The following is a 26,914-nucleotide window of genomic DNA, read 5'->3' as shown; positions in this document are numbered from 1 at the left end:
ATAGTATTGGCACCAAATAGACATGTAGACCAATGGTACAAAATATAAGACACAGAGACAACCCACATACATACAGTTATCTCATACTAGACAAAGGCACAAAAAAAATAGAGAAAAGATAGCATATTCAACCAAATGTAGCAAAATGAATTCTCTCTCTTTTCCTGTACAAAACTCAACTCAAAGTGGATCAAGAACCTAGGAATTAGAGCAGAGACCTTGTGCCTAATGGAAGAGAAAGTAGGCTTAAATCCTTACCATGTTGGCTTAGGGATTGACTTCCTTTACAAGACTTCTAACATGCAAGAGGTAAAAGTAAGAATTAATAAATGGTATCAATTCAAACTAAAAAGTTTACTAAGAACAAAGGAAACAATAACATGAAGAGTGTGGGGCTGAAAACTAAGATGGCGCCTGGCTAAATGCCAGTAGGGGACGCTGAAGTTGTTTTGAAACCTCCCTGATTGGCTTACTTCAATTCCATGCTGGTGCACAGCTCATGCTCTTCATTAGAAACTATGGTATGGGTATACTTGTGGATTCCTTCTGCTGATTTGATCTTTATGTTGATTGATTCCGGCTTTTCTGTGTTTTAAAATGATTGGCTTTTACTCCTTAGGTATGTTGTGTGTGTTTCCTCAATAAATGAGATCCTGCATTGACTAGTCTCCCAGTACGTCTGATTGTCCTCCAGTGGGGAGGGCTGGGTGGGCGGCTGGCCGACCCTCACCTTTCTTGATCTATCTGGGTTGTGGCATGCTCTCCTAAGCCTCTCTGCGGGACGGAGTCGATAGAAGAAGCTAAAAACCCCAACAGAAGAGAGAGCCTACAGAATGGGAGAAAAATTTTTGCACCTGCACCTCAGATAGTGCACTAATCTCCAGGATATATAAAGAACTCAATAACTTAACACCAAGAGAAACAAGTATCTCAATTAATAAATGGACTAAGGAACAGAACAGACACTTCATAGAAGAAGAAATACAATTGATTGTTCAACATTTTCATATCTAGCAATTAGAGAAATGCAAATTAAAACTACTCTAAGATTTCATCTCTAATCAGGGTGGGAAATATCAAGGTTACAAGCAACAATAAGTGTTGGTGAGCATGTGGGTAAAAAGGTTCACTTATACATTTCTGGTGAGACTGCAAATTGCATAAACACCATACAAAGCAGTATGGAGATTCCTCAGAAGACTTGGAATGGAACCAGCATTTGAGCTAGTTATCCCACTCCTTGGCATATATCCAAATGACTTAAAATCAGCATGCTACAGTGGACCAGCCACAACAATGTTTATAGCGCTCAATTCAGCTCAACTATGGAACCAATCTAGATACCCTTCAAGAGATGAATGGATAAAATGTGGTACATGTACATACTGGATATTACTCAGGTTAAAGAAGGATGAAATTATGACTTTTGCAGGAAAATGGAAGGAACTAGAGGATACCATGCTAAGTGAAATAAGCCAATCCCAAAAAAATGAAGGCTGAATGTTTTCTCGATTATTGGATGCTGATCCATATTGGAAGTTGTGGTAGGGAAGAATGAAGGAACTTTGGATTGTGCACAGAGGAGTGAGGGGAGGGGAGGAGCTCAGGGATGGGAAGAATGGTGGAATGAGAATAACGTTATTATCCTGTATACATGTATGATTACATTATTGGTGTGACTCTGAAAAATGTACATCCATAGGAATGGGAAGTTGTGCTTCATTTGTGTGCAGTATGTCAGAATGCATTCTACTATCATGTATAAGTAATTAGGACATAATTTTAAAAGTTATATAGGATATCTTTCTCAAAGGAGTGTGCTATGTTCCAAAAAAAAAAGCATCTAACATTCTAGTTAAGTATAACAAAAATTTTAACTACTATAAATTCTTGTATGAATTCAACACATATTCGTTTTCTTTATGGTGATTCACAAACTAAGAGTTTCATTGGACACAATTTATAACACTATTTTTCAGAAAACAAGGTGACTATAGTCAAACTTTTACCTATGTTAGCACATTGAAAGAAAAATCTTGAATGAAGAAACTTATCAAGAATCTTGCATGCTGTACACAGCATTAAAATTATTTGATGCTTCTAATTTTTGATACTTTTTAAATTAAAATATGAATTTTTTATTATTTTTTGGTGCTTTGTATTTGTACATATTGATGGGATTTATTGTTATGTATTTGTACATGCACACAATATCACACTCCAGCATTTGTCTCCTCCCTCCCTACCTCTTGCCCCTTAATCCCTTTCCTCTACTGATCTCTCTTTCATTTTTAGGAGATCCACTCCCACTGTTATTTTCCCTTTTCCTTTCTAGTTTCCACTTATGAAAGAAAATACACAGGACCTTAACCTTCTGAGTTTGACTTATTGATGGTCTTTAGTTCCATTTATTTTTCTGCAAATGCCATAATTTTATTTTTCTTTATGGTTGAATAAAACTCCATTGTGTTTAAAAATTACTTTTTAAATATTATGCCTATAAAATACCTATGAATATTTTATGGGTTTATTTATATCACTAGATTACCAAGTATAAAATACCTTCTGGAAAAAGTTTTATGAAAGATAAAATTATTGAATTCTTTTCTTTATACAGGGAACCACCTATGAGGATGAGCTTAATAATATTAAATATGTTATTTCAAGTATTAATAAAATTCTGGCTCATAATTCACCAGTTTTGATTGTTCAAAGATGGATACGTGGCTTTTTAATTAGAAAAAAATTAAGGTATGTTTTATTTTCTTTCCCATTTGAATATTCAAATAATTAGAAAATTAGTGATAAAAATTCTCTAATAATTCACATTTTTGTATTCTCTCTCCTTAAAATGATATTTATACACCATTTGACCTAAGTTAAAGAAAATAAGACTTTGTAGTGATGTATTAGAATATTTATAATTATCAAATTTTGATACTTTATTTTTTGTTTAAATAAACTATAAAGTAACTAATCAATACTTTTTTATAAGCATTGTTTGAATAATTCTGATAGTGTTTAAAATTTATACTTAAAAGTATAAACCAAAACCACATTGAAATTCTGTAATGTAATGAGATATAATAGAAATAGAAGTCATGAACTATATAATGTAATATAATAAAAATATAAACATTAAAATATGTATGAGGATTTTAAGTTTTGTATAAATCTAAAGATAATTTTGCTGAGATATCTGCTAATACATCAATCTGTTTTATCCTTAATTAGTTGTTCTTTCCTCTCTGGAACTGATCTTTACAAATAAAGGAAAATCTTTCTTGCTAGAATCTTTTCACATTGTACTTGGAGAAGTAAAGTAGGATACTGTGTCATCAATATATGTGTAATTTCCAAATATCAAACTTGTGAAAAATAAATGAACATTTTCATATAGCTTATTTTCAGTTGTGTAATGATAATATTTAGAAGATGTAAATGCAATTTGTATATAAGTAGAATTAAAACAGGTACAGATTAGAACAGTGAATGTTTCCTGAGAATGCAAGATTGGGAAGTTTCACCAAAATGAGATTCAGCATTCTGTGGTAAGGTAGAATGTCTTCCTTTCTCAGCCTACATGTGTTAAATCATACTTGTTGATAGTCCTGATAAAGAGAGACAGTTATAGGGACATGTAGCAAAGTTGACAGTAATACAGTATCTGAAAGTTCTGAGGAGTGATTCCATATACTTTTCAAACCAAGGTCAAATTATAAGGAAGAATGTGTTCAGAAAATGGAAATATGTGAAAACATTGGAATAAACGATATGGAAAAGGATCAGGTGGTTGCTGACACGTGCATCTTTATTTAAATATTATTTCAGTCTCATATGTTCTATTTAAATTTAGTATGTACTTTAAATGAAATAAACATCTAATTCAACGAAATTGGCTTTAGTTTATTCCCCAGGATTGAGTTTTCTCTCTTATAATCAAGGCACCTTCTGATACTCAGTAATGTGAGTGAGATAAAAATCTTTCTTCATGGAAACAATCTCTGAAAACTCTGCATGTATGACTAGTTTCAATGAGTTTTGTGGGGAGAGAAATCAGTAATAATAATACATCACAGTGGTTCAAGACAGACTGGTTGGAAATGCTTTCTTTCTTTAAAGTTTTATTCTATTAAGAGCACATCACTTAACTACTGTGAGCGTAAATTTCCTCATCTGTAAAATTGTAAAGAACAGGGGCTAATAGTACTTATTTCTTTGTTTGCTTGTGGGAATGGAGATCATGAATATAATGCATATAGCACGTAAAAAAGGTGGATATTACATTCTCATTAGATGCTATTTTTTTTCTTTTTTTAAATCATCGTTGTTGTTGCTGTATTTGGTGTTGTCTGCATTATTTGACTCTGAGGGATAAGTTCCTTAGATTTCTTGCTCCCTTTCAATTATATTTTCCACAGCATGCCTAGAGTGATCTTTCAAAAATAGATGTCGGATCATTTTATTCACCTAATTAAAATCTTACAAGTGGCATCACACAGTTTTGTTATCACAAACACTTACTATACATGCTGCAGTTGTCTATGTAATTATCTGTATCACCAGATATAATGTAAGCTCTGTGAGGTGCAGAGACTCCATATCTACTTGTTTTCCTTATCTGTAGCATATAACAGTACTTGACACATGTTGAGTGCTCAGAAATGTTTGTGGAGTTGATTAATACATCAATAAATGAAAAGAGTATGGGAGCTGTAATCAGAAAAGTATTTCTTAATTCATCTATGGGAAAGTGAAATCCAGAACTGGGGACACAATATGCTGCCCTGACCTCTGAGTATAGATCCCAAGTGATTAGTCTTCTTATATCTATTTCTAGCCTTGAGAAATGCCTTTCCACACTCAAAACAATTTTTAATCTTGCTTGAAATTTTTTGCTTAAACTACTTGAAATATTGTATACAGACTAAACATTAAGATTAATGCTACTACATTTTAGAATGGAAGTGTTTTTAATATGGATGATAGGATATACTATGGGGAGTACATTTTCATTCTTAGAATAAAATACTATAATCGAATTGGCAGCCTCCTAAACATAGTTGACAATTATGTTGAGCTCATAGAGAAATTATTGATTGGGTTGATGAGCTGTGAAAGAAGTATAACATGGAAAATGGGGAAAAAACATTTATTACAGGCACCGTTTATGTAAAGAATTATGTTAATCCACTTTATATCATTTAGTCCACAGAGTTTTTGAGTTTGTCTTGTATTTTCTGTTGATAAGTAAAACATTAAGGATTTAAACTTGGTGGAGAATTTAAGATATTTATTGATTGTCAGCTACTATTTCGTGTTGGTCATTTGTTGTTAGTTACAAGGAGATGAAATTGTGTAAATTAAGTCTGTAAATATTGGGTTTTATTTCTTGAATTCCAATTCTGGGCTCCTTTACTTTTTGAAGCCCTGAAATTAACTATTTCCAGAGAGCTCTGGTCTTTTTAGTGGGGACTGATATTTGGAAACTCATCTGGGAGTTCATGTGTTAATTGCTCTTGGGGTGTCATGGTTCCTGGGCCATTTCAGCAAACAGAATCTAAATTGATTATTTTTTACATTATGATTTCATATTGATTCCTTAAATACTAATTCAACACAGAGGGTTCTTAACTGCTTTCCTTCAACATTATACTTTCTTTCTACTATGAGAATTAGGATTATCAACATTATCTGTATTTTCACATGTTAACTCCATAATACAAAATAGATTTAGAATTATTGTATATTTACTACTATCAATACATATTTAATAAAACTTGAGATTTGTTAGGTTATTCTTTTTGTCATTAGAATGGAGATATATAATTTAAATTTTCTGTTGAATAGTTATTTGTTTTATTTAGCAAAATGATATTAGTTATTTAATGATTTTGTTTTAATTTAAATATATTTCATATTTTAATCCATTTTCTAGAACATTTTATTTCATTTTTATTTGTAATTATGCTTCTTCTAGTTCATTCTTTCTAAAATGAGTTTTTAAAGTATTGATTCTTTTTCTGTCCTATCACTATTTCCATTTTTTTAAAATTCTAGCTTATGTTGCTTTTGTAAGTTTTATATGATTTTCTTGCTTTTACTTCATTTTGAAATAATAGGTCATAGTTTTTTTTTTGTTTTTTTTTTTAAGATAGGCTTCACTTTCTGTCTTTCTTTCATGTCTATAGTGATGTTATTATTTTCTTTTTCTGTATTATAACAACTATACTTGATTACATAGAAATACTGTTATATTGTTCTTGTTATGAGAAATTAGTTTTTCTGAACTTTAAGAAGCTTTTTTACTTTTGGTTCTAACACTGCTTCTTTGTTGTTTTTGAATAATATTAAAAATATCATGATTTGCTTTCCAATTTCTATGGCTCTCTTTCTTACTACCCCCCTTTTTAATGTCGACTCTCTCTCTGTCTCTTTCTCTGCTACTACTGCTGCAGCTGCTCCTGCTCAATTTGGATTCTGTCTTCAGGACCATCTCCTTAGTTATGAAATTCGACCTAGGGTACAGCTTTGGCTGCTTAGTTTTGGGGGTTCATTGTCCCACTGCTCCAGACCCTTACTGGAGATTCCATTTACATATGTTCAAATATGTAACTCCCCCCCACCAAGATTTGCAATTTACTATTTAGTTTCTGTCCTTAAATTAACTCTACAAGCTTTCCAAGTAGTGTCTAACTTTTTTTGTTTTATTTCTAATCTTCAGATACCTAAATGCTTCCATCAATTTCCTCCTGCATAGTTGCTAACACCAGAGTGTCCTTATAATATTGATGGATTTCCCCAATTGATTCATATTTCGATTTCCAAAGGATAATTTTTCGTAATGAATTATTCTATAGTCATATTATGAGATGAATGGTTAGGTAAATAGCTATTTAAGAATCAAGAAAGTTAAATAGTATAATTCAAATAATTGACTACTTCTTGTATATTAAACAAAGAAAAATTAGTGATAGTGAATGTAGGTTAAAAAAAATCAGTGATAGTGGATGTAAATGTCAGGAAGATAGATTTCATCTCATTTTCCAAGAAAAATTGCTAATTATGTTTATCTGAATGATATCGTAGTAAATTTCTTTTAATAAGTAATATTAAAATAGGAGTCCTTTGAACATTGGAATTTAATAAAGAATACTTTAGCACAGTTCAGAGTTTATTAGTTATAATGCTGAAGATATTTTAGACTGTATTTCCAAGTAAATATCACTAAATATGTTTGTACATGCATCAGAATACAGGAAGAAAACAATATACGATTATATTTAGATTAGGAAAAAGGAAACTTAAAATTATCACTATTATAACTTCCTGAATGTGATAAAATTTCTTTCTAGAAGAAGAAACAATATGTTTGTTTCTTTTAGTTATTATTTGATTTGGCTTTATGTAAGAGATTCCCCAGCCTGTGGTTTAAGCCAGGCTAAAGTTTTCTTTTTACAACAGAAGAGTCCATACTTCAAGAAGTCTAGGCCTGTGACTGCACAAACATAGGAACCCAAGCTTCCTTTAATTTTCTACTTTATCTTTCTATGTTTTGTCTTCTATCCCAAACACACTTGTGGTCCAAAATGGCCGCCCAGTTCAAATCATTTTGCATTTGGAAAACTCAGAAAGAACTTGTCACTTTACTAAAACAGCAACTATAGTAAGCCTTAGTAGGAATACTATATTTCTTTTTTCCTACATTTTCTTTGCCAGAATTTAGTCATCTAGGTACATTGACAGCAAGGGTTGCTAGAAATATGGTCTTTTGTCTGGCTATTTTGTCACATGTTGAAATTTGACTTCTATTACTAAATCTAAAAGGGAGAATGGGAATTGAACAATGTGTAGCATTTCTACCACAAAATATCTGAAAGCAAATGACAAAATAATCATATTTACTGCCCAGCAGCACTAAATGAGTATATGAAAAAAAGGAGCATATTATTGATTAAATATCTGTCTTATAAAGAGGAAAAAAAACAGAAATAATGCTCAGGTATAATTATAAAAAGTTTATAAGAAAAATGCTATAAGAAATTCGTAAAATAGAATACAAATATGCATTGAGCATGAGAAAATGTACATAAAAATCAATAAAACTGGAATTAGTTTTTATCAAAAGGCAAGAAATTGAGAAGTAAAGAGAGAGAAGAAAAAAATACATATTACCAAAATAAAGAATAAATAATAAAATATATATTACCAAGACAAAAAAGGGTTGGGCATGGTGGTGCATGCATGTAATGCCAGCGGCTTGGAAGGCTGAGACAAGAGGAACTCAAATTTGAAGGCAGCCTCAGCAACAGTGAGGCTCTAAGAAACTCTGTGAGACTCTGTCACTAAATAAAATATGAAATAGGGTTGGACTGGAGATGTGGCTCAGTAGTTGAGTGCCCCTGAGTTCAATCCCTAGTATCTCCCCACCAAAAAGAAGAAAAGAAAAGAAAAAAATGATATTATTGCAAGTTTTACATATAGTAAAGGTAATATAATGAACAACTTTATAGCCAATAATTTAATAATTTTTATGAATTGGACAAATTTTTTGAAGGAACACAATTTTCAAGTTGACAAAAGAAGAAAGGAAAATGCTGAATTATACTGGATATATATTAAAGAAACTGAATCTGTCATTGAAATGAAATCTACAAGGAGACATAAGTCCTCAATAACTTTAATAGTAAATTATTCTCTATGGATAAGGAAGATAATAGCACCATCATATACTCATGCATAAATTTTCCAGAGAACAAAAGAAAATACTTTCAAAGTTGTTTATTTATTTTTTCATTTTGAGAGCTCAGCAGACTGTGGATATCAAAACCTGATAAGAACATTTCAAGAAAGAAACTTCTCACATGGATGTAAAAATCCTGAATAGCATTAGAAAATCAGATTCAGTGATATGTAAGAAAGACTAACACCCTATCAACAATGTTTATTCCAAAAACACAAGGTTAATTTAATATTAGAAATCACATCAATAGACTAAAAAGGAAGAAAAAAAGAAATACCATGAGTTTTCTTCAGTTAACTCATTAGGATGTTAACTCAAACTTGTGCAAGCTCTGTGAATTTTTGTGTAATGGATATTTGATCATCTTTCACATGGGCTAGGCAGAATTCCAAGGTGATCCACATGACCTTTACTTTCAGGTGTTTCTCCCATAATTATATTTTGATGAAGGCAAAATGAAGTTTTGAAGCTACTTATTAATCAGTTGAGCTTAAAGTGGAATAACTGAATGGTTCTAACCTATGCATGTGAGATCTTAAAACACAGGGTTTTACTGACATTGATAGAACAGAACATCAGAATTACACTTGAATTACAAAAGGAATTTGGCTTGCTGCTGCTTTTCTGATCATGTAGGAAGAAAGATTTGAGTGTGATCTTTACAAGCTGGGGGTGACTCACTACAAATAGCCAATAAAAAAACAGGAACCTTGGCCCTGCACAAATAACAGGATTCTGCTAACAACCTGAAAAAGGTTGGAAATTAATTTTTCCTTCAATCTCCAGATAATAGCAAAAAGTAATATACTTGATTTTATTTCTTGCACTTTAGGAGTCTTGTTAAGGAAATTGGGGCCTAATCTGACATGATGAAGATTTGGACCTACTTTTTCCTCTATTAGGCGCAGGGTCTCTAGACTTATTCTTAGATCCTTGATCCACTTTGAGTTGAGTTTTGTCCATAGTGAGAGATAGGGGTTTATTTTCATTTTGCTGCATATGGATTCCCAGTTCTCCCAGCATCATTTGTTAAAAAGTCTACCTTTTCTCCACTGTATGTTTTTGGCACCTTTTATTAGTATGAGATAACTGTATTCATGTGGGTTCATCTCTGTGTCTTCTATTCTATACCATTGATCTACTTGTCTATTTTGGTGCCAGTACAATGCTATTTTTGTTACTGTAGTTTTGTAGTATAGTTTAAGGTTTGGTATTATAATGCTTCTTGCTTCACTTTTCTCGCTAAGGATTGCTTTGGCTATTCTGGGTCTGTTATTTTTCCAAATGAATTTTATGATTACTTTTTCTGTTTCTATAAGGAATGACATTGGGATTTTAATTGGAATCTCATTGAAACTGTATAGCGCTTTGGGTAGTATGGCCATTTTGACAATATTAATTTTTCCTATCCAAGAGCATGGGAGATCTTTTCATTTCTAAGGTGTTCTTCAATTTGTTTCTTTAGTGTTCTGTAGTTTTCATTGTAGAGGTCTTTCACTTCTTTTGTTGATTCCCAAGTATTCTTTTTAAGGTTATTGTGCATGGGGTAGTTTTTTCAATTTCTCTTTCAGAGGATTCATCACTGATGTAAAGAAATGCAATAAATTTATTCGTATTGATTTTATATCCTGTTACTTTGCTGAGTTCGTTAATTAATTCTAGAAGTTTTCCGGTGGAGTTTTTTGGATCCTCTAAGTATAGAATCATGGCATCATCAAATAATGATACTTTGAGTTCTTCTTTTCCTACCCATATCTCTTTAATTTCTTTCATCTAATTGCTCTGGCTATAGTTTCAAGGACTGTGTTGAATAGAAGTGATGAAAGAGGGCATCCCTGTATTATTCCAGTTTTTAGAGGGAAAACAAACAACCCAATCAATAAATGGGCTAGGGATCTGAACAGACACTTCTCAGTAGAACAAATATATGAAAAATGTTCAACATCTCTAGTAATTAGAGAAATGCAAATCAAAACTACTCTAAGATTTTATCTCACACCAGTCAGAATGGCAGCTATCAAGAATACATACAACAATACAACAATAAATGTTTGCAAAGATGTGGTGGAAATAGCACACTCATACGTTACTGGTGGGACTACAAATTGATGCAACCAATCTGAAAAGCAGTATGGAGATTCCTTAGAAAACTTGGAATGGAACTATCATTTGACCCAGCTATCCCACTACTTGGTCCAAACCCAAAGGACCTAAAATCAGCATACTATAGTAACACAGCCATGTCAATGTTCATAGGAGCTCAGTTCACAACAGCTAAACTGTGGATTCAAGCTAGATGCCCTTCAATAGATGAATGGATAAATACTGTGATATATATACACAATAGAATGTTACACAGCATTAATAGAGAATAAAATTATGGCATTTGCAGGTAAATGGATGGAGCTGTAGAATATCATGCTAAGTAAGCCAATCCCAAGAAACCAAAGGCTGAATGTTCTTTCTGATAAGTGGATGCTGATCCATAACTGGGGAAGATGGGGGAGGCATGAAAAAATGGAGGAAATTTGATTGGGCAAAGGGGAGGGAGGGAGGGTGGGGTTTATGGGGGCAGGAAAGATGGTGGAATGAGATGGACATCATTATCCTGGATACATGTATGACTGCACATATGGTGTGATGCTACATCATGTACAACCCTAGAAATGTAAAGTGGTGCTGAAATTGTGTACAATGAATCAAAATGCATTCTGCTGTTATATATATCTAATTAAAGTAAAAAAATAAATAAAAATACTGCCAAACTATATAAAATGATGAATAGTTTTGGTATATATAAGGACTCTCATGAACATAGTTTCTTCTAAATTGAGATCTATATGTATCTAATTATTTCACTGTTTGTACAACAAATCAATTGATAAGATTTAGACCTTTTTAAGATTAAGATAAAATTTAGCAAATGGAATTTAAAATAATTTAAAATTAAATATTAGATATCTTCTAGTATGTTTATTAACACTTAAAGATGAAACATTGAAATTGTTCTCCCTGAGATCAGGAAACAAACACATATGTCAATTATTAATACTCTGTCTTAACATTGTGATGGAGAAGAATATAACTAAGTGAGAAAAATAAAAACATAGCCAAAGGATTAGAAAGGAAGAAATAAAACTTTAATTACTTACCAATGTCATGATTCTGTGTATAGGGTAGGAAAGTATTAGTGGAAAAATAAATTCCATTAAAATGCTATTTACATAAACATTAAAATTGACAATTAGAGAATGAGAAGTTACTTTTGATAATATATGAAAAACACCATTTGTTGATTTAATCTTTGAGATGCAGGAAAACAAGATTAGATGTGCAAATGATATATTGAGGAAATGCCTTTGATGAACCAAAGGGAAAGTACAGGAATAGGCAGGGAGAGTCTTTGGTATCATATGAATCTGATATTTATGAAGGCAAAGAGAAAAAAGGATTGGACAGAAAGAGCCTCAGATAGTGACATAATTAAAAAAAAATCTTAACCAAGCCAATTGGGAAGTCCTACACAAATTTGTACTTTGGAGAAATTCAGTATCAGGCATAAATGGGCCAGCATGATTACTTTTGATGTGCTCAGTCATTGGTTGGGAAAAGCATTGGTGCAAACATAGTGGTAGTTTTAAAGTATCAGTAGCTGGGCAGAAGTCAATCAGCTATGCACCCCATAGTGGGTTCTAAAAGAATATATAAGCATCACATTTTTGGACACCATATACCATAAGTTAGGACACATGTTAGGAAAGATATGAATTTCTTTTTTAAAAAAAAACTATCAAGCTTTCCTGATATAGCAAAACCACAATGAATATAGGATATATTACTTTTGTAGTAGTACATGAATTAATATAGTAAAATGAATTAATTAAATGACATTAATGTAGTAAATTATATAAATTTTTCCCAATTGATCTGTAATTACAACATATTCCTTATCAAAACTGTAGGAATTTTTTTTTCATTTGAAAAATAATATTATGTTGGAAATTCAGGTTGGTCTGTACTCATTCTCAAATCACCACTAAAGAGATAGCAACACCCCCACCAAAAAAAAAAAACAAGCAAAAAATCCCCCCAAATCCAAGAACAACAACATAGAAAGATGGAGGACAAGAAAAGGACAAAGATAAAGAGATATAAAAAAATTTAGAAATAGAAAGCAGATGGATGCTTATAGGTACTTTGCAGATCTTGGAAACCTATAACCTAGGTGTTAAAAGGTTTAGATATGAAATGTTCCCCAGAAGCTGATGTGTGAGACAATGCAAGAATTTTCAGAGGTATAACCTAATAAGTGGATTAATCAACTGATATATTAATTAACTGGGCACTAACTCTGGGCAGTTAGGGTATAGCTGGAGGAAGTAGGTATTTGGGGGTGTGCTTTTGGGGGTTTATATTTTGTCCCTGGTAAGTGGAGTGCTCTTTTTGTCTCTCTACTTTCTGATAGCCATGTCCTGAGTTGCTTTCCTCTGCCATGCCCTTTTACCATTATGTTTTGTCTTATCTTGGATCCAGAGTTATTGAGTTAGCTGCCTGTGGACTAAAACTCTGAAAATGTGGGCCAAAATAAACATTTATCTTCTAAGTTGTCCTCCTTAGGTCTTTTGGTCAGAGCAAAACAAAGCCAACTAAAATAGAAATTGGTACTAAGAAGAGTAGTCATAGCTGTAACTAATCTGACCATATGGTTCAGAAGGTTTCTGAAATTAGGGGGAAAGATTTTGAAAAAAAAATTAGATATGCAAGCTGGAAACATTTTAGATCATTGTAAGTAGAGCTTAATGAGAGATTGGTGAGAGCTCAGGAGACCAGAATGCTGATAGGACTGTAGATAGTAAAAACTGTGCTTAGGAGGTTTCAGCAGAGAAGAGGACTCTATTGGAAATTGGACTAAAGGCCATTTGCATTATGTTCTGCAAAGAAGTTGTCTAAATATTTCCATGTCCTTAGACTTTCTGTGAAACTGAATTTAAAGGTAATGGATTAATTAATCTGGCAGAAGAAATTTAAATGCAGCACAGCCTTCAAAGAGTGACATAGGTGGTGGATTTTAGCCAAGTTTATTATACTAATGGAAAACAAAACAAAGCAGAAAGATTTGTAAAACTTGCAGGTTGGCCAGAAAACTGCTAATAAAATCATGGCTAAAGAATGTGAGGTTGTTAAAGACATTACAGTTTCTAGATAAATGCTAAATAATTTACTAAGAGACAATAAGAAAGAGGCTTGAAGGAATCTCCAGAATTGGTAAGCTCACACCTATCTCAGACTCAAAGATATAAAAGCAGAAATTCCTTTGAGAAGAGGTGGTGTGGGGGCCACACACACCTGGCTTACACAGCAGGGGATAGAAAGTTGTTTTACAAAATTTAGCCACACAGGCATTCAAAATTGCTGCAGCCATTGTCCCTGGAAACCTGGCTAGTGATTAAGATGCTGGCAGACAGCAATTTCAAGGTGCTGATTCTGCAGATATGCAATGTGCTTAAATTAGGTGGTCACAGAGATTTCCATAAAGATTTCAAAGGGAGACCTGGAAGACCAGGCAAAATGCAGTGGGGTTGGTGTACCTGTAAACTGCCCCTAATATGGTGATCCATGGTGATAGGAGAAAGAAACCAAAGCTGCATTGGAGACCCTGCTGATTAAGAAATGCCAAAAGTGTCAATGCCTCCCTAGCAAAGTTGCAGGAATCTAGCAGACACAATCCAAGGAAGCTGCCAAGTGGACTGCAACCAGTAAGGCCATAGGGGCAGAGCTATGTAAGCACTTTGGAGAGAACATCACATTGCCATGTGCCCCAAATGCTAGACAAGAAGATATAGAACTTGTTTGCCCAGCTATATTTTGGTCTTTCTTTGGTTTCATGCCTTCCTTCTCTTTCCCTTTATCTTTCTTTTGGAATGGAAATCTTTATTATATGCCTTTATAAATTGGTCATATATATACATGCCTTCTTTCTCTTTCCCTTTATCTTTCTTTTGGAATGGAAATCTTTACTATATGCCTTTATAAATTGGTCATATATAACTATCTTTTGATTTTTAGAGGGGCTAGTGCTGATAATTTGCCTTGAGTCTTAGAGGAAACTTTGAATTTGTTGTGTAGCAGTGCTAAAACTGTTAAGACTATGGGGATTCATAGAAATGAACTAAATATATTTTACATTGTGAGCTGGGAATGAGGTTTGGAGGACTAAGGGTAAAATGTTTTAGATATGAAATATTCCCAAAATCTTGGTACTGATTTTAGAAATCAGGAATGGATCCTTGTTCCCCAGTGTTGATGATTAAACACCCAAGAAATGCCCAGGTAAGTATAGAAAGCAAGTTTTATTTACGAAAGTGAAAAAGTCAGACTTTTCTGAAGTGAAGGAGCCTTTAGAACCCACTGGAGTGGATACATCTTGCTCTTTTATAGACCCTAGAACTCCCCACTTTAATTATTGTCTTCTCTTTCTTCCCTGTATCTGTGACCAAGGGCAGGGACACAGAGGTTGATTTTAGCAACCCAGCATGCCCAGGAGCATTATGGTGGAGGTTAACAATCCACTGTACTCTCTTTGATAAAATTGTCATTGATTACCTAAACAGCCTGCCTGAACTTTGCCCCTGCCTCAGTTTGCTGAGGAATGTGACATATCCTGTTCACTTAGGCCAGGCAGGGCTGCAGGTGGATTGCTTTTTGGCAAAGAAAGCATATGGAGGACAGCAAAGTGGGTCCATATTATAGAATTATTCTCTTAACCTTGTGTTTCCACCATTCTTATCTACCTGTCCCTTTATACACTCATGTGTGAAGAAATGCAAGAAAGTTTAGAAGTGAAATAATTGGGTTATGACATCCTTAACCTAATCATTGTATTAATTCACTTGAATGGATTAAGGAGGTGGTAACTACAGATAGGTAGTATGTGGCTGGAGGAGGTAGGTCTTTGTGATATGCCTTTGTGGTATGTATTTTGTCCCTGGTGAGCAGAACTCGCTCTGTTTTCTGGTTGCCATATCCTAAGCTGGTTTCTTCCTCCTTTCTCTTCTGTCATGATGTTCTGCCTCACCCTGGGCCAAGACCAATGGAGCTTGCAGTCTATGCACTGACACCTCTGAAACTGTAAACTTTTTCTCGCAAACTTGTTAGCTTTTTGGTGACAGTAACCCAAAAGATGATTAAGCCACAAGCAATTTTTTTTTAAATCAATAATGCATGCATTTTTAATTATTTTTAAAAGACCTTTTACCTCATTTTCTAGATAATATGTTAGGTACTTGAAAACTCTTCTGAAGTGATTAGCATTTTTGACAAAATCATTATTCTTTATTATCATTGTCATATTAGCATCACGTGTTATTATTAAATCTTAAATTATCTGGATTTGTGTAGTACTTTCAAATGTTTTTATCATCATTGACTATAATCTTTGATGACTGATCAAAGAAATTAACATCTCAAAATAATAAAAACTCTTTTCAAATGAATTTTTTAGAATTTTCTTGTTATCTTACAGTGAGAAGCATGGAAAACTAGAGTTTGAATGTATCAAATAAAATTTCCTTATTTTTAAATTTTTTATAAGTAACTTTTGTAAAGAACTATTCACCTTCTTTTTCATTTATTAGAAAATAAAAATCTCAAAATTTTGGTATAATAAAGTATCCTTAACTATTGTGAATTTTTTGGTGTTATGCAAAGTTGGCAGTGGATTAAAATCAGCAGATTTGTATCAAGTTCTGGCTTTGCATAGGATGCCAGACATTTTATGCTATCCTTCTCTTTTAATCCTATAAGTAATCTTACAAATAACTTTTCTGAGGTTAAAAAGCTCATAATTTATAGAACAGAACATAGGGTTACATCTTATGGATTCTAACCAATTAAAACATTCTTCTCATTCTATTAACATTTATGTTGTCCTGGGAAAATATTGTGCCCTTATGAATTAGTTTTGGTGAAATTATGAAATTATGTAAAAGTGTCCTACTTCTCTCATAGTCATAATATAATGCAGGATATTCAATTTCTAATTTTCATTGTTACATTCTAGACACAATTATTGAATGCCTACTATAAGGTAGGTACTTTCTAGGTCCTGAACATACAACAATAAATAGAATATTCAAAGCCATTGCCTTCATGAAGTTTACATTTAATGGAAGCATTATTTTCACATAATGGTATATATTTGAATACATATAACAGTACACTAACTTTATATATTACTTTATATTATATAAATAACTTACAAGTACTTGATTACTACTAAATTATTCTTACTAAAATTTCTTATGTTTAAATTTATAAATACAGTTATATTTATTATCTCACTGGGTTCTTAGAACAACTCTCTATAAGATAAATAATTACTTCATGTAAAATAGATAAAAATTGAGGACTCATAAAAAATACATTCTAAAAGTAAAAGAAATAGGGAATTTTGGTAATAGCTTAGTAGTAGAGCAACTCTTTAGTATGTTTAAGGCTCTGGGTTCAATTCCTTATTCCTCTGCACCAAAAGAAGAAAAAAAAGGAAAAGTACTACACTTAGCTACTTAATATCAATATAATTAAGGAAAATCTAAGTAATTTATTATGTTTTAATAGTGGAATATCTCCAAATTCTTTTCAAATTCATAGTAGGTCTAGAAAAGAGCATGAAACTCAGAGGACTTGCGTTTCTGGTAGTTTTCTAATTGTGTGATGATGAATAGTTTATGAATTGTTACTTTCATAAAATTATTAAAACATGTACTTTTCTTATCCATCCTATATATGTTTGGAAAATTAGTACTGCTGTGGTTTGAATATATTTCCATGCACTGGGAATTTAATCCCTAGTGCACAGTGTTGGTAAGTGGCACAGAGTGGAATATATTTATGTCACGAGGGCTCTGCTCTCATGCATGAATTAAACTCTATTTAGAAAAAGGGCTTGAGGCTGCAAGTTGAATCTCTACTATCATTTTTGGTCATTTGACAACTTCTACCAACCTATGACGCAGTAAGAAGGCCCTCATCAAATGCATCCCTCCAATCTTCCCAGACTTCAGAAAGTAAAATATCCAATTTTCATAAAGTATCCAATTCGTGTTATTCTGTTATAGCAGCGTAAAGTAAGAAAATAATAAAATAGAACAATTATAACAATAAAGTGTAATAAAATTTCCCAACATCACTACTTTTGTATTTTAGGACATTATGAAGTAAAATTAGGGGTACTTGAACACAAACTTTGCCAAACATTGATAGTTGATATGATTAATCAGATGGCTATAAAGTGACTAAGAGGTAGGCAGCATAAGGTCATCTCTTAGTATCAGTAGATTTGTTTCAATAGCTACTAAAATCCATTGATGCACAAGTTCCTTATAAGAAGTGGTATGGTTTAGTTCTGTCACTAAAACAAATCAACTTACAAAGAGAAAAAGGGTTAGTTTGGATCACAATTTTGGAAGTTTCAGTTTGAGATTGGTTGACCCCACTCCTGGTAGATTCCAGTGAGGGAGCAGCATATAATGATAGGAACATGTGACAGAGCAAAACCATTCATGTCATGACTGAGATACAAAAGATAGCACAGAAGGGTGACACAGTTTCTTTAAGGGCATTCGGCATGAGTGAATAGTTTGAATGAGTTTTGTGGGGAGAGAAATCAGTAATAATAATACATCACAGCGTTTCAAGACAGACTGATTGGAAATTCTTGCTTTCTTTAAAGTTCTGTTCTATTAAGAGCACATTACTTAACTACTCTGAACATGAATTTCCTCATCTGTAAAATTGTAAAGAGCAGGGGCTAATAGCAGTACTTATTTCTCTATTTGCTTGTGGGAATTGAAATCATGAATATAATGCACATAGCACCTAGCAAAGGTGGATATTACATTCTCATTAGCTGCTATTTAAAAAATATCATCATCATTGTTGCTGTGTTTGGTATTGTCTGCATTATTTGACTCTGGGCGATAAGTTCCTTGGATTTCTTGCTCCCTTTCAATTATATTTTCCAGAGGAAGCGTAGAGTGATCTTTAAAAAATAGACGTCTGATCATTTTATTCGCTTTAAACTTAAAATCCTGCAAGTGATATCATACAGTTTGGTTATCACAAACACTTACCATGCAATGCTGCAGGTGTCTATGTAATTATCTGTATTACCAGATATAATGTGAGCTCTGTGAGGTGGAGAGACACTATTTCTACTGGTTTTCCCTTCTGGGCCTCACTTTTTAAAGTTTCCACCACTTCCAGATAGCTGGGGACTAAGTCTGTAGTCTACATGGACCTTTGATGGCCATTTAAGATCACACTATAACAACATGTATTGTTATTTATCTCTGAGTCATGAAAGACATTGGTATTCTTATTTTTATGCAATCAACTGTCATATCAAGAAATATTTCTGTTTTTTAAAGAAAATGAAAGTAAAAAGGGGACTATTAGAGAAGAAGAGGTTCAGGGGGAGAGAGTGGGTATGATGAAAGCCAGTTATATACATGTATGGAAATGTCACAATGCAATTCATTCATTGTGCAATTAATATTCACTAATAATTATAACACAAAGTTAAAAAATGTCCATTCTTATGGATATTGGCAAACCATTATAAAAGTTTAAGCAAACATAAGATAATCATCAGATGTCACTCTATAAGTTCTCTAGAGTGAAAATTGCAACAAAGGAAGACTATAAGCAGCAAGTTTAGGTTACTAAAAGAGTTTAGATGAGTCATAAGGGCCTGTATTGCATGCTAATTCACAATAAGGGAGTGGCTAGGGAAGAATAGAGGTACTTTGGATTAGACAGAGGGGACTGAAGGGAGGGAAACGGGGATGTGGGAGTAAGGAGGATAGTAGAATGAATCAGACATTATTACCCTATGTGCATATATGATTAAATGACTGGTGTAATTCTACATCTTGTACAACCAGAAGAATGAGAAGTTATACTCCATTTATATATGATGTGTCAAAATGCATTCTACTGTCATGTATAACTAATTAGAATAAAAAATTATATAAAAAAGAATGAGTTGGTGAATGAATATATCTGAGAAGCTCGAATTTGAGCTTACATAAGTGGGACTCCATAATCAGATGTTACTGTTACCTGCCAACAGTACAGTGGGGCCCTCTATATCCATGGGTTCTGTATCCCCAAATTCAACAACAACCACAGGCCAAAATTTAGAAAAATATGCATCTGTATTGAACATTTACAGACTTTTTCTTGTCATTATTCTTCAAGCAACAGTATAAAATCTATTTACAGAGAAAAAAAATTGAATAAAATGTATTTAGTGTACAAATAGGGAGAAATTGATGAGCAATTCAATAGCAGTGATTGTGACAGGAATAAAGGACTACTTTGTGGATGACAGTAATGATTTTGATTTACAAAACTGCATGGAGAGTGGCCACTCTTACCTCTCTTCACCTTTAATTTCTTCCTCTTTGCCTTCCCATTCTTCTTCCTTCCTTCATTTACATATAAAATTTTATAGTTTATACAAAGTTACTGGTTTTGTATGGTAGCTGCTGTAGTAATTTAGTAAGTAAGCTACTTGGTTTGGTTGATAATTTAACTACAAAAAGTGTCATGAATAGGATGGCAAAGAATACAAAATTTTAAACAAAAGATGTTTTTCCTTATAGTTATACTAGATATATGTTCTATTACATATATGTGATACATTTACAGATATTTGAAAACAGATATCTCCTATTCCATAGGAGCTGTCATTTGGAAATAAAAGCAAACATGAATGCAAAACAAACATAAATATTACATTAAAAATAATTTTCGGAGGCATTCCAGGGATTAAACTCAGGGGCATTCAACCACTAAGCCACATTCCCAGTTCTATTTTGTATTTTATTTAGAGACAGGGTCTTATTGAGTTGCTTAGTGCCTCACTTTTGCTGAGGTTGGCTTTGAACTTTCTATCCTCCTGCTTCAGCCTCCCAAGCTGAATTACAGGCATGCACCACTGTACCCGGACTTAATAATTCTTAATATATTTTAATAAGAAGGGAAACAAACTTTATTAGTACTTAAAGAGAAAGTAAATGAGGAATCAGATTGAGGATCAAAATAAGACACTAAATATTTCTTATTCCAACAGTTTTTGGTTTACGTTACAGTATGAAAATGAACAAAGTATTTTTTCCCCCTTCATCTTTGACAGTTTCTGCTGAAGGATTTTAAAGAGAGGGAATAGAAGGAAGGATATCAGAGTTTTGTTTTTACAGTCAGGAAAAATAATGACTAAAAACACTTTTCCCAGTATGCCTTTCAGAAATTGGAATAATAAAAGTAAAATGATACTGTGAGAAATGGGTAGAAGGTATTTATGACTCATTATTGCTCAAAATAAGGAATAATACCAATCACATAACCAGAAATCCTGAGGAATATTTGCTATTTCTAAAATATGTATATATTATTAGATCTATTTATACTTTACAGATGCCTGTAGGATTATTTTTTCTTGAGATTACTAATAAGAGGCCCACTACGATGCCAGAAAGTTCCTCTGGGAAGATGCTCACTGCTGTGCTACAAAAGTGAAGCCAGCATCTAGGAGGCTGGCAAAAAACTTTGGCCTTACAAAATGAATTGGGAAATAGTCTATCCTACATTTCTGGGAAGAAATATAAAGGATTTATATTTTTTCTTCTTTAAATATTTGGTAAAACTCACCAGTGAAGTTATCTTGGTTGAAGCTTTCCTTTATAGTAATTTAAATTATAAATTTATTTCCTCTTTTTATTACAGAAGTAGTTTGACATTCTTCTTATGTTAATTTTGTTTATTTCTGACTTTTGAGTAATTTGTCTTTTCCAGTTTATTGGGATAATACTATTTTTTAAAATTTTCTCAGGATACTTTCTCAAGATATTAAAATTATCCTGAGAAAATAAATGACTAATTAATGATTAATTAAATCATTAATAATGTTGTTCTTTAGTAATTTATGACTTCTCTTTTTTTCTTGATGAGCCTACCTAGATATTTGACACTTTTGTTTATATTTTTAAGGAATCAATTATTTCACTATTTTTTGAATTATTTCTTTGATTTTCCATATCATTATTTTTCTCTCTTTATTAATTTACTTTTTTGTTTTTCCTCACAAAAATCTCAAATAGAAGCTTAGACAATTGACTTGAGATCTTTCTTCTAACATGACCATTTCCAGCTATAAGTTACATCCAAGCATTTTTTTGGGTACCTCTCACAAATTTTGATGTTTTCTTTTCATTCAACTCAAAAATTTTCTACCTTTATGATTTCATCCTTGACTCATGAATTATTGAAAAGTAATTATTTAATTTCCACTATTTTTGATTTTCTGAAATTCCCCTCATTTTTATTTACAGTATAATTTCATCATGATCATAGAACATATTTTACTGATATCAGTTTTTAAAAATTTGTTGATACTTATTTTATAGCATTATTTATGTGATATATCCTAAAGAATGTCTCATGTGTTTGAGAAGAAATCTTATTCTGTGATTGGATGGACTAATTCTATAAATATCAGTTACATAAAGTTGATTGATAGTGTTCTCATAATCTTCTATATGTTTGTTTATTTACTCTGGAGTTATTCCACCTACTATTGAAAGTGTGACATTTAAGTCTACAACTTTTATTGTTTAATTGTCTACTTTTTTCTTCAGTTGTATTAGCTTTTACATCATGTGCTTTGGAGCCTTGATGTTAGGTATGTGTTTTGATTTGTTAAGTATAACTGAAAAATTGATCATTTCATTAATATAACTCTATCCTTTTTATTTCCAATAACATTTTTTAACTTAATGTCTGTTTTGTCTGATGTTAGTATAGTATACAGTTACTCTTTTTATGGAATATTTTTCTCCATTCTTTTACTTTAAAGTGTCAGGTTAGATATGTAGCTTAGTGGAATAGTGCTTGTATGGCATGCAACAAATAAAACAAAAGTTTAAACTTTCTCTTGTATATTTCTCATAGTTAGAACTTATCTTTTATTATTTTTAATTTAGTATGAAAGTGTCTGCATTTTCATTGGAATAAGTGCTTATTGCCTGAAAGGACTAATAAAATAGATAGTCCCAGTCCAGTAAAAATATATAAGGAAACCGATAAGAAGTGACCTATATTCACAGTTAAAAATAAGTTTAAAATCGTGTAACTCACTAGACATGAAATCATCAACATTTGAAATCTAGAGTAAAACATTTAACCACTTTGATGTGCCATATTGATAACTTCCATAAATGGTAATGAGTAAGCAGCCAGAAGTAGACCTGAGGTAGCCATAATTCCCTGAGCCTTTGGCACATCACTTCCAGATACAACTTGCTTTGTTTTTAATAGTAAACAACAAAATCATTTTCTCTGTTTTCCATAACATTGAAATTTTTGATGGCACCTATTTACCAGAATGACTATAATATCTAAGCAAATACAACTATTAAATTGATCCAAAAAGAATTTAATAGTTCTATAGACCAATGAACAAACAATAGAATTAAAAGTTACCATTGAAAAAAAGCACACTTTCTAGATTATTTTATTGCTAAATTCTATCTAGTCTTTAATACACAAATTTATAATAGTGTTTAGACTAGTCTTATCTATTGGAAAAGGTTTTAAAACACAATTTTATAAGGTTTATATAATTTTAATTCTAGCATGTTGTAAAGAAAATGCACATTTTGTCCTGTATCAGGAACATGTATAGACTCAAAATTGAACATTAATAAATCATAATGCCATGTGCATAAAGAGATTTCAAAGTAATCAAGTAGTATTTGAATTTTATATGAAAATTATGGTTTGTTTAATAATTGGTGTTGGCAAAATTGATTATCTTTATGAACAAAATTTGTTTTTTTTGCTGCTTGTATATCATGTACCATGAAAGACATTTCAGATAGGTTCAAGCATTAGATATAAAACTTTAGAAAATAATTCTGCTAAATATTTTTGTAACCTTATTGTGAGAGAGACCTTTCATAGTTTTTATAAGCTATAAAGGAGATATTTAATTAACTACGTTAGAAAGAATATGACAATAGAAATTAAAGAATGTTAACATATAAAAGCTTATATAAATTCATCAAGCAAAACAAGTTAAATAGAAAAACAAATTATATGAACAGATACCTCAGAGAATAAGAAATAAAATATACCCACATGCTTATGAAAAGATTTTTAACTAGATCAACAGTCAAGTTATGCAAATTAAAGCACTAATGAGATTCAACTTTTCCTTAAGAAATTGAAAAATATTTTAAAGTGTGATTATAATTCTTAGGAAGATTTAAGGAAAGGGGAATTATACTACCAGTGAAAATTTCTACAGATATTTTAAGAAGCAAAATGGCAGATTTTTTAAAATTTAAAATAATAAAAAATGTTACACTATTTGTGATAATTTATTTTATGTATCATCTCAGCTAAGTGATGTTGCTAAACTGTTTGGTCAAATCCCAGTCTAGATATTTCTGTGAAGGTATTTTTTAGGTGTGATTAACATTTAAATCCATAGGCTTTGAGTGAAGCAAATTACATTGCATAATGTGAGTGGGCTACATCAAATCAGTAGCAAATACTAAGGTTTTCTGAAGATGTATTTCTGCCAAAATACTGCAACATAGAATCCCTGCTTGAGTTCTAAAACTGCAGATTTTGTACTAAGACTGCAACATCAATTCTTCCCCGCTGGCCTGCTTTGTGGATTTCAGACTTGCCAGCTTCCACAATGGTGTGAGCCAATTCCTTAAAATAAATCTCCCTTTCTATGTATATCTATTTCATTTTGATTTTGTTCCTCTGGAGAATCTTGACTAATATTCTTACACCATCAATAACACTTCTTGAAATTTATACTACAAAGATAAAGTGTGTGTGTGTGTGTGTGTGTGTGTATGTGAGACGGGGGGGGGGGGTTGGGGGGGGATGGGCAAAGGGAGAGAGAAATAAAAATATATAGATACTGTTATTTTCAGTTTTGAAAACATTCTGTGTCCATCATTGAAAATTTGTTATGAAAAGACAGTAAGAAATATTTTGCAGTTAAAAATAATGAGTTATTTCTAAAATCTGTTTAATTTAAAACATTTCTGTAACATAGTGAGTTAAAATAGTTATAAAGAAATGAATGTAACAAAATTCCATGTGTATACCAGCAAAAGCAAAAAATTTATGTACATATGAGCAAGATAAAAATATGGAACAAATCTATGAGTGGGCAATTTGGCAATATTCATAAGAAGAATGAATAGTAATGATTGATAATTGTGTATAAATACACATTTTTAAATAAGTGCATATATACATGTATATATGTAGTTTTTTACAAAACAAGATTTGTTTTGAATCTCTCCCATCTTTTTGAATAATAATATTGTTTCTGTTTTCTCCAAATTATAAAAAAAGATGGAGATACCTCTTTGCTGAGGGCCATTACCAAGTAGGAATGACGCATCGAAATTTCCTTGCCAAGCATACCCCATGCTGCTTAGAGGACATTCGATGGGACATTGCATGCATGCTTTAATAAGGTGACCTTGCTCAAGGACCAAGGCGGATCCAGGTTTAGAGCTGATCAGGTTTGAGGAAGTAACCGGCTCCTTGAGTTTAAGGCGTTGCCAGTTTAAGATAATGGGTTTTAGGGAAGTTGGCGGTTGAAGATTAGATTAAAATGGGATTTGGAGATAGCCTTGTGGAGTAGGTGAATTGTGCGGGAGAGGGCAGAACGCGTTTGCCCCTGGACCTGTGTGGAGGTGGTGTGAGAGCTGGAATAAAGAATTGCTGTTTGAACCTACAAAGGTGTGTGGTGGCTCGTGATTCTGGTGCCAAGCCGAGACATTGGCCCTTGGCACCTCTTCAGTTAATATATTTATGCATAATATTTTTGGAACAATTTCTAGAATTTGAATTTCCATGTCAATTGGTATATAGAATTATGTTTTTTATAATTGTATTACTAGTAAAAGTAATTGACAATTACATTGTATATTAATATTATAAAGATAATGTTTTCTATTATTTCTACTAGTAATAATGCTACTATTAATATATCTTGTAAAATAGGATTTTATAAAAATTTGCTTACATTTTTTTTTAAAGTTTTTGGAAGAGACAGTTGTCATTAAGTTTTTAGTGGGATGAGACACATGGGTAAATGCATTTGAAGGTTGTATTTAAAGGCAATGTTGAAAACTAATATTTCTAATTGTATTGTATCTGTCTACATTTTTACTTTCAACTACTGTGAAAGTTACCCTTAAAATTATAATCTTTTAGGCTGGGGATGTGGCTCAAGCAGTAGTGCACTCGCCTGGCATGCGTGCGGCCGGGGTTTGGTCCTCAGGAAGACATACAAACAAAGGTGTTGTGTCTGCCAAGCACTAAAAAAATAAATATCAAAAAATTCTCTCTCTCTCTCTCTTTCTCTTTAAAAGAAATTATAATCTTTTATGTGTTCCTGGGTTAAACTCTCTTTAAAATCTTTTGAGGTACATACGTTCTAAAGATGATAATTTTTATTTTGCTGATTGTAATTTTAATTTTTTCATTATTTTGTTTTTCTTCATTTTACAGTAGAAAAGTACTGAAAGTATGAAAACTCATAATTTTTTATGGACAAATAGAGCTACTATCTAAGTTTGTAATAGGGCAACTATATTCCCTTAAAATAATAACTATTTGAATTATAGTTCTTTTGTTTTCCATGTATATGAAGTTTATTATTTATTAATGGAATATTACATATTATCATAAAATCTTAATACTTACACAGTGACTTCAAATTTTCATTACTATCTAAATTTTAATGTTCTTTGCAGCTAATATTTTGTAGATATTTTGAAAGTATGCTGAATGTATGTTATTTCTCACTGAAAACTTACTGTGATCAACATTTCCTTTGAATTTTGATGCTCACCTCCCAGTAGTTTTCCATTGAACTTAGATAATTAACTATGAACTTGAGATTGCAAGATTTTAAAAATATTCAATATTATTAATAATATCTGTGTATTCAATTATAAATAATAGTTAAATCAATAATTTATTGTGACATTTAATTGGTCATAGAAGACTTTTATTTTTCTTTCCTAAATTGCCTAAGTTATTACCTGGCCCTTGTTGACTAGTTTA

At 32.1% G+C, this 26,914-nt stretch overlaps 1 protein-coding gene across 1 annotated transcript in view; it reads left to right on the top strand.

Annotated features, from left to right (window-relative positions):
• Lrriq3 (leucine rich repeats and IQ motif containing 3) overlaps window positions 1-26,914 on the top strand; it is a 162,159-nt gene that overhangs the window by 36,284 nt on the left and 98,961 nt on the right. The window contains exon 4 of the mRNA XM_005330713.4: window positions 2,618-2,751. Within this exon, the coding sequence (XP_005330770.1) occupies window positions 2,618-2,751 (134 nt within the window). The remainder of the gene's footprint in view (window positions 1-2,617; window positions 2,752-26,914) is intronic.

This window comes from Ictidomys tridecemlineatus, chromosome 11 (assembly GCF_052094955.1).
Source record: "Ictidomys tridecemlineatus isolate mIctTri1 chromosome 11, mIctTri1.hap1, whole genome shotgun sequence".
Classification (NCBI taxonomy): Eukaryota; Metazoa; Chordata; class Mammalia; order Rodentia; family Sciuridae; genus Ictidomys; species Ictidomys tridecemlineatus.
The sequence above is the reverse complement of the archived record's forward strand: the minus strand, read 5'-3'. Positions and strand labels throughout refer to the sequence as shown.